A 14,939-nucleotide genomic window follows, 5' to 3' on the forward strand; every position below is an offset into this window, starting at 1 on the left:
TTGCATTCAAATATTATTTATATTTTTTTGCTTTTTTCTTTTCCTGTTTTTCTTTTCATACAATTGATTTTTTTTTTGTAATTAGTTTTTTTAATTGAAGTAGAGTTGACTTACAAGGTTTTGCCAATCTCTGCTGAACAACAAAGTGACTCAGTTTTACACATAAATACATTCTTTTCTTTACGTTCTTTTCCATGATGGTTTAACACAGGCTACTCAGTATAGTTCCCTGTGCTACACATTAGGACCTTGTTTATCCATTCTAAACGTAATAGTTTGCCTCTACCAACCCCAAACTCTCAGTCCATCCCTCCCCCACCCCCCTCCCCCTTAGCAACCACAGGTCTGTTCTCTATGTCTGTGAGTTTCTGTTTTGTAGATAGGTTCATTAGTGCCACAAGTATTATCTACCTTGATCACAGAATTTTTAGCACCTCCCTTAAACATTGCTCCCTGGAAATGAGAGCCTCACTTGCCTCACCCTAATCCTGGTACCAGTTATTAATTTAATAAGAAAAGGCTACCACTTCAAAAGATAAGTGAAGGGCTTCCCTGATGGCGCAGTGGTTGACAGTCCGCCTGCCGATGCAGTGGACACGGGTTCGTGCCCCGGTCCGGGAAGATCCCACATGCCGCAGAGCGGCTGGGCCCGGGAGCCATGGCCGCTGAGCCTGCGCGTCCAGAGCCTGTGCTCCGCAACGGGAGAGGCCACAACAGTGAGAGGCCCGCGTACCACAAAAAAAAAAAAAAAAAAAGTGAAGACCATGAATAAGCAATTTCTAAAAGAATATGTATGTATATAATAAACATTGGAAAAACGAGGCGTGTAAATGCAATAGTACTCAAAAGTGTGCTTGTTCAGGTGTAGAGGTTGGTATAAATGATTAAATCTCTATCAAGGGAAGAAAAGAAAATCCTATCTAGTCCTTCCTAGATTAAGTGGGTGTATGCCTAAGTAAGTGGGAGGGGCCATTCCAGCTCATCATATAAAGCCAGCCTCGCCAAGGCTGTTTATCTCTCTTTTGGTGGAACCAGGCTTCGGAGCTCCCTTCCAAGATGACTGAAGACAATTCTCCATACAGTAAGTTCCTCACACATCAGATTGCAGTTGTGGTTTCCTTGGTTTGGGGCGGTGGGTTGGGCTGAAAACATAATGGGCTTGTTAGAAGTTGTGGGAGTCCCATTTTTCAAACTTTCAAATAACTGTGCTAGGGTAAGGGAAAATCAGTTTCTTTCATGTAATATGAAAATATGCTGTTTTCTGTGCATCTGAGCATTGGGAATTTCAGAAAGATGCAGGCATGTAAGAACTAAACAATACAAATTATTGTTTAGGGGAGGGAGATGGGAGGAAAAAATAGATGGGAAGAAGAAAAAGGAGAGAAACACACTAAAAGAAACTAAGGGAGGCATCAAAAAGTCCTGAGACCAGAATGTCTTTGGAATCAAGGTAGCTTCCTGATTTCTCTCTCCAGACTGAACTTTTCTCCTGAACTTCCGGCTTTGTCTACATCTGCTTACTCGTCTGTAACAGGCATCTCAAACTCAACATGTCCCAAACTGAACTCCCGATGTTCAGACCCAAACTCTTCCTCCTACTGTTTTCCTTGCACAAGAAATGTCAATTGTTCATGCCAAAACCCTAGGAAACATCCTTGACCTTGTCTTCCTTTCATAACCTATATCTAATCAGGCTGAAAATTCTGTTGGCTTTAACGAAATATTTTAGGGATCTTCTGACTATTTCTTGGACTGTTTCCACCATCGTCACTGGATTATTTTTTTAATAAATCTATTTATTTTATTTACCTTTTTATTTTATTTTTTAAATTTTCGGCTGCATTGGGTCTTTGTTGCTGCACGCGGGCTTTCTCTAGTTGTGGCGAGTGGGGGCTACTCTTAGGTGCGTGTACAGGCTTCTCATCGCGGTGGCTTCTCTTGTTGCCAGAGCACAGGCTCTAGGCACGCGGGCTTCAGTAGTTGTGGCTTGTGGGCTCTAGAGCTCAGGCTCAGTAGTTGTGGTGCAGGGGCTTAGTTGTTCCACGGCATGTGGGATCTTCCCAGACCAGGGCTCGAACCCGTGTCCCCTGCACTGGCAGGCGGATTCTTAACCACTGCGCCATGAGGGAAGCCCTTGTCACTGGATTATTGCAAGAATTGATCTCTCTGCTTCCATCCTGGCCCTGATTTAATCTGTTCTCAACCCTGTAGCCCACGTGATCTTATCAAACTGTCTGATCAAGTCTTTTATCTACTCCAAACCCCTCGGGGACTTCCCACCATACTAAGAGTCAAAGGCACATGGTTGGAAGAGGTCCTGTATAATCTGCCCTGCCTGGGAGGTCTAGGACCTCATCTGTTTCTGCTTCGTTTTCTCTTCTCCAGACTTATAGCCTTCTTGCTCTTCCTATCTATCTTATTTCTCTGTCATTTTTTCCTCATTACTTTGGTCTTATGCATAAAATTCTATCACGGGAATATACCATATTTTACTTATCCATTCTCCTAGCAATGGGCATTCAGTTGCTTCAGCTGTTACTACAAACAGCATTCTGAAAAATGTCATGCAGATGTAGGCAAGAAATGGATTGCAGGGTTACAATTACTTACTATACATAATTTAAACAAGCATACCCTGATTGCCCTACAGATTATCTTAAATAAATTACATTCCACCCAGCTCTCAAGAAGGGTTCTGATCTCCCCATCTTACCCCACCCCCATCATTGCAAGCTGCTGACTTTTATCTGGTTTTCTACCTTTTTGAACTGAAGGTTTCAATTACGATATCATTAGTTCCAGCAATTTTTCCCATTATGCATTTTGGTATCTTATTTTGTATATAACTTTTTCTATCTCAGTGTAACATAGGTTTTCTTGTACATTATCTTTCTATTTTTAGCTTTCATATGTATTTAATTTTTTGGCATTTATTTTTATATACTGTATACTGTGTGACCCAACTTAATTTTTCTTCATATAGTAAGTCATTTTCTGTATCCAACACTACCCTTTCACATTGATTTTGGAGGCTATAGCTATCCCAATTCTAAGTGTGGACTTTAGTTACTAATAATGTATCAATATTGATTCATTAGTTGTGACAAATGTACAGTACTGATATAAGATGTTAATAATAGGGGAAGGGCTTCCCTGGTGGCGCAGTGGTTGAGAGTCCGCCTGCCAATGCAGGGGACACGGGTTCATGCCCCGGTCCGGGAAGATCCCACATGCTGCGGAGCGGCTAGGCCCATGAGCCATAGCCACTGAGCCTGCGTGTCCAGAGCCTGTGCTCCGCAACGGAAGAGGCCACAGCAGTGAGACGCCCGCGTACCGCAAAATAATAATAATAAAATAGGGGAAACTGGGTGTGCAATATATGGGAACTCCCCATACTGTTTTATTTGTTAAATGATATTCATTTATTTATTTAAATTAATTAATTCATTTATTATTTTATTTTTGGCTGCGTTGGGTCTTCGTTGCTGTGCGCGGGCTTTCTCTAGTTGCGGCGAGCAGGGGCTACTCTTCATTGCGGTGTGCAGGCTTCTCACTGCAGAGGCTTCTCTTGTTGTGGAGCACGGGCTCTAGGCGCACAAGCTTCAGTAGCTGTGGCTCGTGGGCTCTAGAGCGCGGGCTCAGTAGTTGTGGCACATGGCCTTAGTTGCTCCGTGGCATGTGGGATCTTCCCGGACCAGGGATCGAACCCGTGTCCCCTGCAGTGGCAGGCGGGTTCTTAACCACGGAGCCACCAGGGAAGCCCCTCACCTGCATTTTCTTGACTCATATCTTTCCTGATCCATATGAACAGAACACATCAATTTTTCATGTTGTTTGAAAACAGAAGACCTTGACTTCCTAGTCATGGCATTCAGATCAGCTGAAGAAGTTCAAGAATCACCCATGTTCTTAAGGGCTTTATAGTTGAGAGTTCTTTCCTCCTGGGTTCTCATGGATTCAAAATGAAAAGAAGAAATGAGAGACAAGCTCGAACCTGAAGTTGGAATACATAAAATGGCCTATTTAATGCTTCTCTCCTAATCTTTCCACAGAGGCCGTGGCAACAAAGTGTAGACGCAGCCGCACCAAATTCACAGAAGAGCAATTGAAAATCCTCATCGATGCATTCAACAAAAAACCTTACCCGGGTTATGCCATCAAACAAAGACTTGCTTTGGAAGTCAACACCGAAGAGTCTAGGATCCAGGTAAGTTACAAGTTCTGTATCTCCAAGACGAGAACTAGAAAGGGAGGGGGGAACCATTCAGTGAGCACATATCATGTGCCAGTGTGACAAGGGCTTTTTTTAAAACAACATTTGTTATTTATTAATTTGGTTGCACCAGGTCTTAGTTGTGGCACATGGGCTCCTTAGTTGCAGCAGGCGGGCTCCTTAGTTGTGGAATGCGAACACTTAGTTGCAGCATGTGTGCAGGATCTAGTTCCCTGACCAGGGATTGAACCTGGGCCCCTTGCATTGGGAGTGCAGAGTCCTAACCACTCTGCTACCAGGGAAGTCCCGTGAAAAGGGCTTTGAGTGGCATGTCCTACTTGACACTCAGAATGAACTCCCAAGAATGTTGCTCTTAATCTCACTTCGTGAATGTGGATACTGAGGGTGAAGGAGCTCCCAGGAGTGGGCAAGAAATATGTAGGTACACCTCCAGAAAAGAGGAAGTATGTGATGTGGCGGCACACTTATTCCAGGGTGTGAATCCAAGTAAGTCATTATAAGCAATGTGGTCATAGATAGGCAAGTGTCTGATGACATGGTAATAGTCCAGAGGAATTGTGGGTGATGTGAGGGTTAACCTTCCCCTTTCAATGAAATACAATAGACCAGAGAGTAGTGGACTGGTGTGCCATTGCAGATTTAGGCTGGAGGGGGTTCTTAAATACATAATAATTGCAGCATTTATTTATTAATTTAAAAAGATTATTAGAGTAAGTCATGTTGGAACCAGGTCATGAAGATGCTAAATGCCAAGCCTTGATCTAAGACTTAGTCGAATGTGACAGGGATCAGTAATAGTAACCCTGAGCTTAGGGCTCATAAGAATCATTCACAACCCCCTATTTTTTTGGCCACGTCGAGGCATATGGGATCTTAGTTCCCCAGCCAAGGATTGAACCCTTGCCCCCTGCAGTGGAAGCACAAAGTTCTAACCACTGGACTGCCAGGGAATTCCCAGAATCACTCCCTTTGGAGAAAGGCAGCAACGGGGCTGAGATGACATAAATATGCTTAATTCTCTCATTTTCTTTTCCTCTTGTAGATATGGTTTCAGAATCGAAGAGCTAGGCACAGTTTCCTGAAAAGACCTGAGAAGAACTTAGACTTAAGACAAGACCGAGCTTACCCTGAAGAGAACATTCAAGGTGAATAGCCTGCTCGAGTCCTGCTACCCAGCAGAGCCTCTTGGGTACCCAAGTGCCTTTTTATAGTGAAGCCAACCACTGCTCTGAGTGGGAAAAGAATGTTTTCTCCTTCAGGGCCTCCTGTTCAGGGTCTTTGGTAGCAAAGGGCTCAACATGGCCCCTGGAAATTCTTCCCCACAAGGTCCAGGGACCTTCTGAGGCTTACCTGATTTGCACCGGAGTCCAGCAGCTCAGCCAAATATTGCCTCTTCTCTAGAACCTTCTGTCTTGAATAGGCTGGGACAAGGCCCTCCCAAGGAGAGGCAACATGTTCCAAGTTAGATGGTGGGACGTGTTTGGGTTCCTTGTTTGAACATGTAAACTGATCTCAAATGTTCCTCTGCCTTCAATCTTTCACCTCCTCCAGGTGTGAGAGACAGACGATGTCGTACCAGCTATACTTCTTCCCAATTACAAACTCTTATGAATGCGTTCATGGAAAACCCTTATCCTGGGATTGATTCCAGAAAGCAACTTGCTGAAGATATTGGGGTTCCAGAGTCAAGAGTCCAGGTAAGTGATAAGCAATTTGATATTGGTAGGAACATATATAGTGAGACATCTCGGAATGACTTCTCCAACAGGGATAAATTCTCATAGATATCATAAGCAGGACAGATGGGAAAATGGGATTTCTGGTTTGGATAGGTGCAGCTCTTCCAAAACAATCAATCATTTATCTGTAGAGTGGTATCAATATATACCTTCAGGAAGGAGGTCAAAGTTCAGTGCTATTAGGTGACTTTTCTAAAGTCTGGTTTGGGGGCTCCTACAATAGACCTGTGTTTAAAAAAAAAAATAGACCTGTGTTTATTCTGCTTGGAACCTCTGAAAACCAAAAGTAGTAGCTGTGAAACATGAGGGGTGTGTGTGGGGGGGGGGGGGCACAAGCAAGGGGTAGCAATTAATGACAGCTTATGGAAGGAAAAATGTCTTCCTTGGGACTTCCCTGGCGGTTCAGTGGTTAAATGTCTGCGCTTCCACTGCAGGGGGTGCAGGTTCGATCCCTGGTCGTGGAACTAAGATCCTTCATGCCATGCGGTGCAGACAAAAAGAAAAAGAAAAAAAGAAAAATGTCTTCCTAGAAGATATTACTCTATCCTGCATCATGGAATAAAAATAGGTGTTTTAGGGAGGAAGAAAAGAAGTGGAAAGAGAATTCTAGGCAGAGGAGAGAGTTGCAATATAGGCATGGCACTTTAGGGAAAGACTAATACTTGTAGTGAGGGGATCGTGGGGACTTTCAGGATATGAAACCCATCACTAGATCATAAAGGTACTTGGTACAAGATTCAGAATCTTGAGCTTTATCTTGAGACATGATAGGCTTTCCCAGACATCATATGGAATGTCAATGATTTGGGAATTCAGCCTAAAAGAAGCCACCTCTTCCTCCCCTTTGCCTTATGAGAAGAGCAATGGTGAGGCTCGCATGACATCGTTTTCATTAAATCTCTTTGTTTTACCCACTTAGATTTGGTTTCAAAACCGAAGATCTAGACTCCGTATCCAGAAAAAAAGAGAACCCGAAGAAGCTTCAGCCCAAAGACAAAACCAGGGACAAGATCTCTGAGATGGGAGCATTCAAGGTACCAGCCTGTTGTTCCCAATCTGGCTCACAAGCGGAGTGTCCTGAGTGCTCAGTCCTTCCACATGGTGTGGTCAACTCCAGGTTCCTCTCAGGAGGTGGACGACGTTTCCACACATGTGCCTCCAGAGAGTCAGGGGCTTGATTGGTCACAGCCCCTGAAGGCTTTTCCCAAATCTGTGGTCCTCCCAAGGAATTCCACTGCCCACTTTTCAAGCTCTGAACCGGAACCCAGACAACCCATTAGTATGTGAACTTTGTTCATTGATGTTTTCCCAGTGCCTGGCACATAGTAGACAATCCATAAACTTTTGTGGCAGGTATGACCGAGTGAACGGAGGAATGAATCCTCAGGCGTGTTCTGCCGGGGGCCGGCTAATGCGTGGCTTTCCCAAGAGGTAGGAGGTTCCATATTTGACTGGAAGGTGGGAAAGAGCTGACCTCCCTTTCTGTATGTATAAATTGGCTTCTTCGATTTTTCTTTCCCTTTCCTCTTTAGGTTTACAGAATGGCACTCCCTAGTGACTGTTTTATTTCCCTGGAGCCAGAACAAGGTGAACAGAGAGACAAATTCAGTGTATTTGATGTCATCAGCCTGGACTCCAGATCAGTTCTCTTCCTGGCAACATACCCTTCCAAACATACTTTCACCTTCTTCTTCATCTTCTGGAGATGGTAAACAGGACTTCAGGACTCAGAGGCAGATGATACAAAGTACCACACAGCCCTAGTGACTGAACCTAGATTTAGAGTTCAACAGATCTCGAAGACGATGAAAATAAACTTATTAACACCATTTTTATGGTCATACAAATAAATGACCGATTCAAGTAAAAATCACCAAAACATATGTGGTATTGTGACTTTGATCAACTGTGCTGATGTACTGAAGCCTCCATAAAAACCCAGAAGGATGGGGTTCAGAGCTTCTGGGTTAGTGAACGCATGGCGGAGAGGAGAGCGATGTACTTGAAGAGGGCATGGAAGCTCGAGCCCCTTCTCACATACCTCGCCCTATGTATCCATCTGGCTGTTGACTCATATCCTTTAATATCTTTTGTAACAAATCTGTAATCTAGTGAGTTTCCTGAGTTCTGTGAGCCACTGTAGCAAATTAATCAGACCCAAGGAGAGGGGTTCGTGGGAAACTCTGATTTATAGCCTGGTGGTCAGAAGTACAGGTAATAACCTGAACTTGAGATTGGCGTCTGAAGTCGGAGGAGTTGTAACGGAGCAGGAGCTTATGGTGATTTCCCAGGACAGATCCCCCCACCCCCATATCCTCTGCCTGCTTTTTGTCTGTAGAAAAACTTTAGCTGAAGAATAAATTTAATCAGAGAAATGCGAAAAATGCAGAAACGAAGGAAAACAGTCAAACAAGATGAAATAATAGTTCAGCTATTAAACAAAGTCAAGGATCTTTAGTTCCTTCTCAAGGCTATAGATCATATTCTGAGCCATATCCTTTAAGCTGTTTTGTAGATACTGAAACCCCACCAGAAGCAAGAAGTTAACTACATGATGACCAGACTGTAGCCACAACATAAGCTTCTCCATCTTACACAATTCTGAGAACTCACCTCGAGGAAGTGGGAACAAACTGACCCTGGAATTGAAGACTAACCGTACTTAAAACAATCCAGATGATGCTGACCAGACACCGCGTGAACAACTTCAAGATGACTGTCAGAGATGACTGCTACTCTTCACGCAGCCACCCCCGCCAGACCTGTGCATTCCTGAAATTCCCCTTTAAAATCTCTTGCCCTGGATCAGCAGTGGAGATTTGTTTTTTTTGGAACATGAGTCTAGCTTCTCCCCAGGATGGTCGGCTTCCCCAATAAAGCCATCTTTGTTTTCACTCAACACTTGTCTCTCTGTATTGGATTCTTGAGTGATGAGCAGCAGAACCTGAGTTCAGCAACACAGGGTCTCAGGACTGAGCCCCTAACCTGTGGAATATGATACTATCCCTAAGTAGATAAGAGTCAGAATTGGGTTGAATGGTAGGATACCCAGCTGGTGTCCCCAGCATTGCTTGGTAGTGTCAGGGGAACCTCCCCCCCTCCACACATTGGAATTGGGTCCAGAAGCCAAATAGGATGCCCAATAGAGTAGCCACAAAAAAACAAAAATCAAAACAATATAGTAGGGCTTCCCTGGTGGCGCAGTGGTTGAGAGTCCGCCTGCCGATGCAGGGGACGCGGGTTCGTGCCCCGGTCCGGGAAGATCCCACATGCCGCGGAGCGGCTGGGCCCGTGAGCCATGGCCGCTGAGCCTGCGCGTCCGGAGCCTGTGCTCCGCAACGGGAGAGGCCACAACAGTGAGAGGCCTGCGTACCGCAAAAAAAAAAAAAAAACAAAAAAAGAATATAGTAGCCACAAGCCACAATGGACTTCTGGGCACTAGAAATGTGCTAATGTGACAGGAACTGAATTTTTAATTCAATTAATTTTTAATTAAAATTTATTTAGCTACATATAGCTAGTGGCTATCCTATTGATCAGTGCAGATCTGGAAAGCGTTTTAGTAACCATTTCATTCAAGAATACATGAACAGGGCTTCCCTGGTGGCACAGTGGTTGAGAGTCCGCCTGCCAATGTTCGTGTGCCGGTCCGGGAAGATCCCACATGCCGCGAAGCGGCTGGGCCCGTGAGCCATGGCCGCTGAGCCTGTGTGTCCGGAGCCTGTGCTCTGCAACGGGAGAGGCCACAACAGTGAGAGGCCCGTGAACCGCAAAAAAAAAAAAAAAAAAAGATGATCAAAGATTCTTTTTCTTTTTTTACTTTAATATGTGTAGATCTGCCTTATTTCAATGCATTTTTAAAAATTCTTCTCCTAGATACCTCCTCTTCCCCTCCTTTTGTCATAAAATTTTGCAGATTCATTAACATTTCATGCCTTAGTTCCTTTTCCCTCCATTGACTTCAGTCTCATATCCCCTTGCATCTACCAAAATATTCATTTGAAAGTCACCATGTTCGGGATTTCCCTGGTGGTCCAGTGGTAAAGAATGCACTTTGCAATGCAGGGGACACTGGTTCAATCCCTGGTTGGAGAACTAAGAGCCCACATGCCGTAGGCAACTAAGCCTGCGTGCTACAACTACTGAGCCGCGTGAAGCAAATTACAGAGCCCATGCGCTCTGGAGCCCCGTGCGCCACAACTAGAGAGAAGCCCGCATGCCGCAACTAAGAGCCAGCACAGTCAAAATATTAATTAATTATTTAAAAAGACACCATTTTCTTTCTCTTGGCTAAGTTGTTCTTGACTTTATCAAACCCAGGGGTCACTTTTTATAACAGATATTTTATACCTCTCCATGTACCATACTGAGAGAAACTCCTATTTAATTTTGCCTTTATAGGGAATTCCCTGGCGGTCCAGTGGTTAGGACTCCGTGCTTTCACTGGTGGGACCCCAGGGACAATCCCTGGTCGGGGACTAAGGAATCCTGCAAGCAAAGAAAACAAAAACAAAACGAAAACAAACAAACCCAAAAAACTGCCTTTTCTAGATGCATAATATTAAAACATCAACATAATGTTCTGACTATTGATGGAAAAATTAAAACAAAGTCGTTTATAATAAAAAAGAAGTGTACTTCACTGTGTAAGTGTTTCTGGCATGATTCTGCTTGAGGTCAAACACAAGTAGCTAAATTACTGCTCAGCTGTAGATTGACCTTGATACAACAGATGCAGCGTATGTATTGGCAACTCAGATGACCTGCGTGGCATTGCTTGGAGGTGTTATGATTTTTTTTTTTTGTTTTTTTTGTTTTTTTTGTTTTGTTTTGTTTTTGCGGTACGCGGGCCTCTCGCTGTTGTGGCCTCTCCCGTTGCGGAGCACAGGCTCCAGATACGCAGGCTCAGCGGCCATGGCTCACGGGCCCAGCCGCTCTGCGGCATGTGGGATCTTCCCGGACCGGGGCATGAACCCGCGTCCCCTGCATCAGCGGCGGACTCTCAACCACTGCGCCACCAGGGAAGCCCGGTGTTATGATTTTTGAAATGATGTCCCCCACTTGGCAACATCTCAACTAAAGCAGTGTTCCCTCATATCTTGATCATCAATATCTCTTAGGAGTTTCAGCATAAATTAAAGCATGGAAAAATGCTCAGTGTTTATATGTAAAATAAGGTTCAGTTTCAGTTACTTATCAACAGGATTTCCACCCATCATATCTACCTGCATGAATGTCCAACAGAACATTCAAAGGTTATGTGTTTGTTCCTTCATTTTCTCTTCACCTTCATCTTTATCCCATCACCTTCTCTGCCTCCACAACTTTTTTTGGGGGAAGTGGGGGCCGTGCTGAGCGGCTTGCAGGATCTTAGTTCCCCGATCAGGGATTGAACCCATGCCCCCTGCAGTGCAAGCGCAGAGTCTTAACCACTGGACCACCAGGGAAGTCCCAACACAACTTTTCTCCATTGATTAGTTCCTCTTCCTTTTGACTGTTTTCCTCCCTCCCCTCTTCCCTCAGCCTTAAGTCTCAGCTCCTCAAGCAACAACAAAAAATTCTCTCTACTCCTCCACTTTCTGAGACCTGGCTGCTCCCACCCCATTCTGCTGTCTTGCGTTTCTCCTTCCCAGGCAAGCATTGCCTCTGTTCTTTCTGTACCCCCTCACCTCCCACGATCCACTGCCATCAGACCTCTACCAACACCTCCCCACTGAAACTGTTCCCAAAACGTCACCAGTGTTCCTCCCTTCGACCAAATCTAAGGGAAGTTTTCAACCCTTAGTTTACTGGATTTCTGCTATATTTTATAGGGCTGACTACTGCTTCTTTCTTAAACTGCTCCTGTCCTTATTCATCTGGTCCTCAGACCTTTCTGGCTGATCCATCTTTTTTTTTTTTAATTCGGGTATAGTTGTTTTACAATGTTGTGTTAGTTTCTACTGTACAACAAAGTGGAGTTCCCTGTACCATACAGCAGGTTCTTATTAGTTATCTATTTTATACATATTAGTGTGTATATGTCAATCCCAATCTCCCATTTCATCCCACCCTCCATCTGGCTGTTCCATCTTGATTATTTCAAGCATGTCTCTTCCTCTCTGTAAGCACTGTGAATCCCTGGGCTTCATCTTTGCAGTAGTCTGATTTCCTTTCTGCAGGCTCTCCCAGAGAGAGTTTATCCATTCCCTTCTTTTCCTAACTACTGCTTTTTGTAGAAGATAGATAGACAGATAGTTACAGATAGATCTCTCTCTCTCTCTCTTTTTACTAGAATGATTTCGAGCAACACAGGATTTGCTCCCTCAATATATTGGGGAAACTTTCTAAAGCAACAAATACTTCTATCCCTTATCCTTAGTTGTGGATACACATCATTCCCTTGTACTTTGTACAAAAAGAACTTATTGAGTCAGATTCTTAAAGATGGATAAACTGTTTCTGATGTTTTTACCCATGAGAAACAGTGCTGTGATACGTGTGTTAATGTATTTTGCATACTCTCTAACATATAAATTGCTAAAAGTGTAACTTGGCTGGTAAGAGTAGGCTTTACTGGAAGATTCTCAATAGATATTGCCAAGTTGCCCTCAAAAAAGGATGATAACACATTACAGCCCACCACCTCTGTTTTCACAAGGACAGTTTCAGGAAGCCCTGAAAAGGTCATCCAGCATCTTTACTCCTCCTGTTTATGATGATAAAGTGTGTATGGTGTGAATACTTTCATTTTTTTTACTCCTAGTGAATGCAAACTTTCTTTAATGCTTATCCATCCCTCCCCTCCCTTTTTTGTGGGAAGGGGTGTACTGCACAGCTTCTGGGAACTTATTTCTCCAACCAGGGATTGAGCCTGGGCCCATGGCAGTGACAGCACTGAGTCTTAACCACCTAACAAGCCAAGGAATTCCGTCCCCTCCCTTTTTTGGTTCTTTTGTGAACTGTGTTTATATCCATTGTCAACTCTTCCATTGGAGTACTTAGGGTTTTTTGGGATTTTTTAATGAGCACTCTTTCAGTGTGGCTGTATTTGGAGATGAGGCCTTTATGGAGGGAATTAAGGTTAAATGAGATTATAAGGGTGGGGCTCTGATAGGATTAATTTCCCTATAAGAGACAGCAGAGGCCCTCTCACTCTCCCTCTCCCTTTTTCTCTGTTTCTCTCTCTCTCTCTTTTGCTATTATCTTGTATTTATTGCACCTGCTGCAGTGTTCCATTGAAAATGACGTACCTTTTAAAATGTGTTTTTGATACAAGTAGATATTATCATACTAAGTGAAGTAAGTCAGAAAGAGAAAGATAAAAACCACATGATATCGCTCATATGTGGAATCTAAAATATGACACAAATGAACCTATCTATGAAACAGAATCACGGACATAGAAAACAGACTGGTGGTTGCCAAGGGGGAGGGGTTGGGGGAAGGATGGAGTGGGAGTATGGGATGAGCAGATGTAAGCTATTATACATAGGATGGATAAACAACAAGGTCCTACTGTGTAGCACAGGGAATTATATTCAATATCCAGTGATAAACAATAATGGAAAAGAATATAAAAAAAGAATGTATATCTATGTAGAGCTGAATCACTTCACTGAACAGCAGAAATTAACACATTGTAAATCAACTATACATCAATAAAAAAATAAAATGCGTTTGTAAAGTGCACCTATTTAAAGAAAAACTGTTAGGCAGAATCGGATGACATGGAAAACTGTGGTGATGGTGTTGAAGTGTCTAACTTGTGGGGCTTCATGATTTAACGGGGCGGGGCGGGGCGGGGGCCCAAACAAGAGTGTAAATTTCTCGCTGGAGACAAAACTAAAAGATCACTTTATTACTGGTCTTCTATCACCACCTAGTGGTAACACATAGCAGCTGCCACAGAAATTCACGGACCCAGGCTCACACATGTAGACAAATAAAATAAAATACAATGAAATAAAATAAATCGAAGGAGGCATTTGTGTGCTCAGGAATGCTGAGTTATTGCTCTCTCACAAACTGCATGCACATTAAAGGCTTAGCAAAATGCAAACGTCCCACTGGGCTCTTAACTAGCCTCATATGTTGATGATTTAAATACTTCCGTGCACAATGAAAGAAACTTTTATTTTAAAAAAAGAAGAAAAGGAAAGAAATCCTGATTGTTTAGAGTAGGGACTTCTCAAGGTAAGGTTCCCAGACTTCCTGAACCAGGATCTCTAGTTTTGGGGCTCAGCCCTGTGTTTATTCTCCCCACCTTGTGGGATCCACTGATTTAGAGCAGTGGTCCTCAACCAGGGGCGATTCTGCCTCCTAGTGGACATTCGGGGATGTCTGGAGACATTTCGGTTGTCACAAGAGGCATGAGTGGGGCGCCGGAGGCCAGGACACAGGACGTCCTCCTGGGACAAAGAATCATCTGACTCCAAATGTCAATAGTGCCAGGTTGAGAAAGCCCACCGATAGTACGGAATTTCCTCCACGCCCCAGCCACTGCCCCACCCTACTTTCTTACCTCTGCCAACTTTACTTGTCCACCTGATGTTCATCCGTGCGCTCGACCCTGATAGGCAAGGAAGATATTCAAAATGTGTAACCACTGTGTGAGCATTAACCCACCCTCGTGGGGCCCTGACTAACTGTACGAGCCCCTGCTTCTCCGTTCATCAGTCCTGCCTGCGGGCATTTGCCTTTTTAACCTTTGCTTAATCGTAAGTATGTTTCAGATTTATAATTTAGAAGAACCAGGGGGATTCCCTTTTGGCGCAGTGGTTGAGAATCCTCCTGCCAATGCAGGGGACACGGGTTCGAGCCCTGATCTGGGAAGATCCCACATGCCACGGAGCAACTAAGCCCGTGCGCCACAACTACTGAGCCTGCGCTCTAGAGCCCGCGAGCCACAACTACTGAAGCCCGCGTGCCTAGAGCCCGGACTCCGCAACAAGACAAGCCACTGCAATGAAAAGCCTGCGCACCGC

The 14,939-nt window shown here is 44.1% G+C and overlaps 1 protein-coding gene across 1 annotated transcript; it reads left to right on the forward strand.

Moving 5' to 3' along the window:
- The first annotated feature begins 1,056 nt into the window (after positions 1-1,056).
- Positions 1,057-7,528, forward strand: DUXA (double homeobox A). Its single transcript, XM_032613317.1, is given in 6 exon segments — positions 1,057-1,081; positions 4,053-4,207; positions 5,277-5,379; positions 5,786-5,931; positions 6,893-7,007; positions 7,506-7,528. Coding segments are annotated over 6 exon segments (567 nt in total).
- Positions 7,529-14,939: the final 7,411 nt, after the last annotated feature.

Source organism: Phocoena sinus, chromosome 19 (genome assembly GCF_008692025.1).
Source record: "Phocoena sinus isolate mPhoSin1 chromosome 19, mPhoSin1.pri, whole genome shotgun sequence".
NCBI classification, from domain to species: domain Eukaryota; kingdom Metazoa; phylum Chordata; class Mammalia; order Artiodactyla; family Phocoenidae; genus Phocoena; species Phocoena sinus.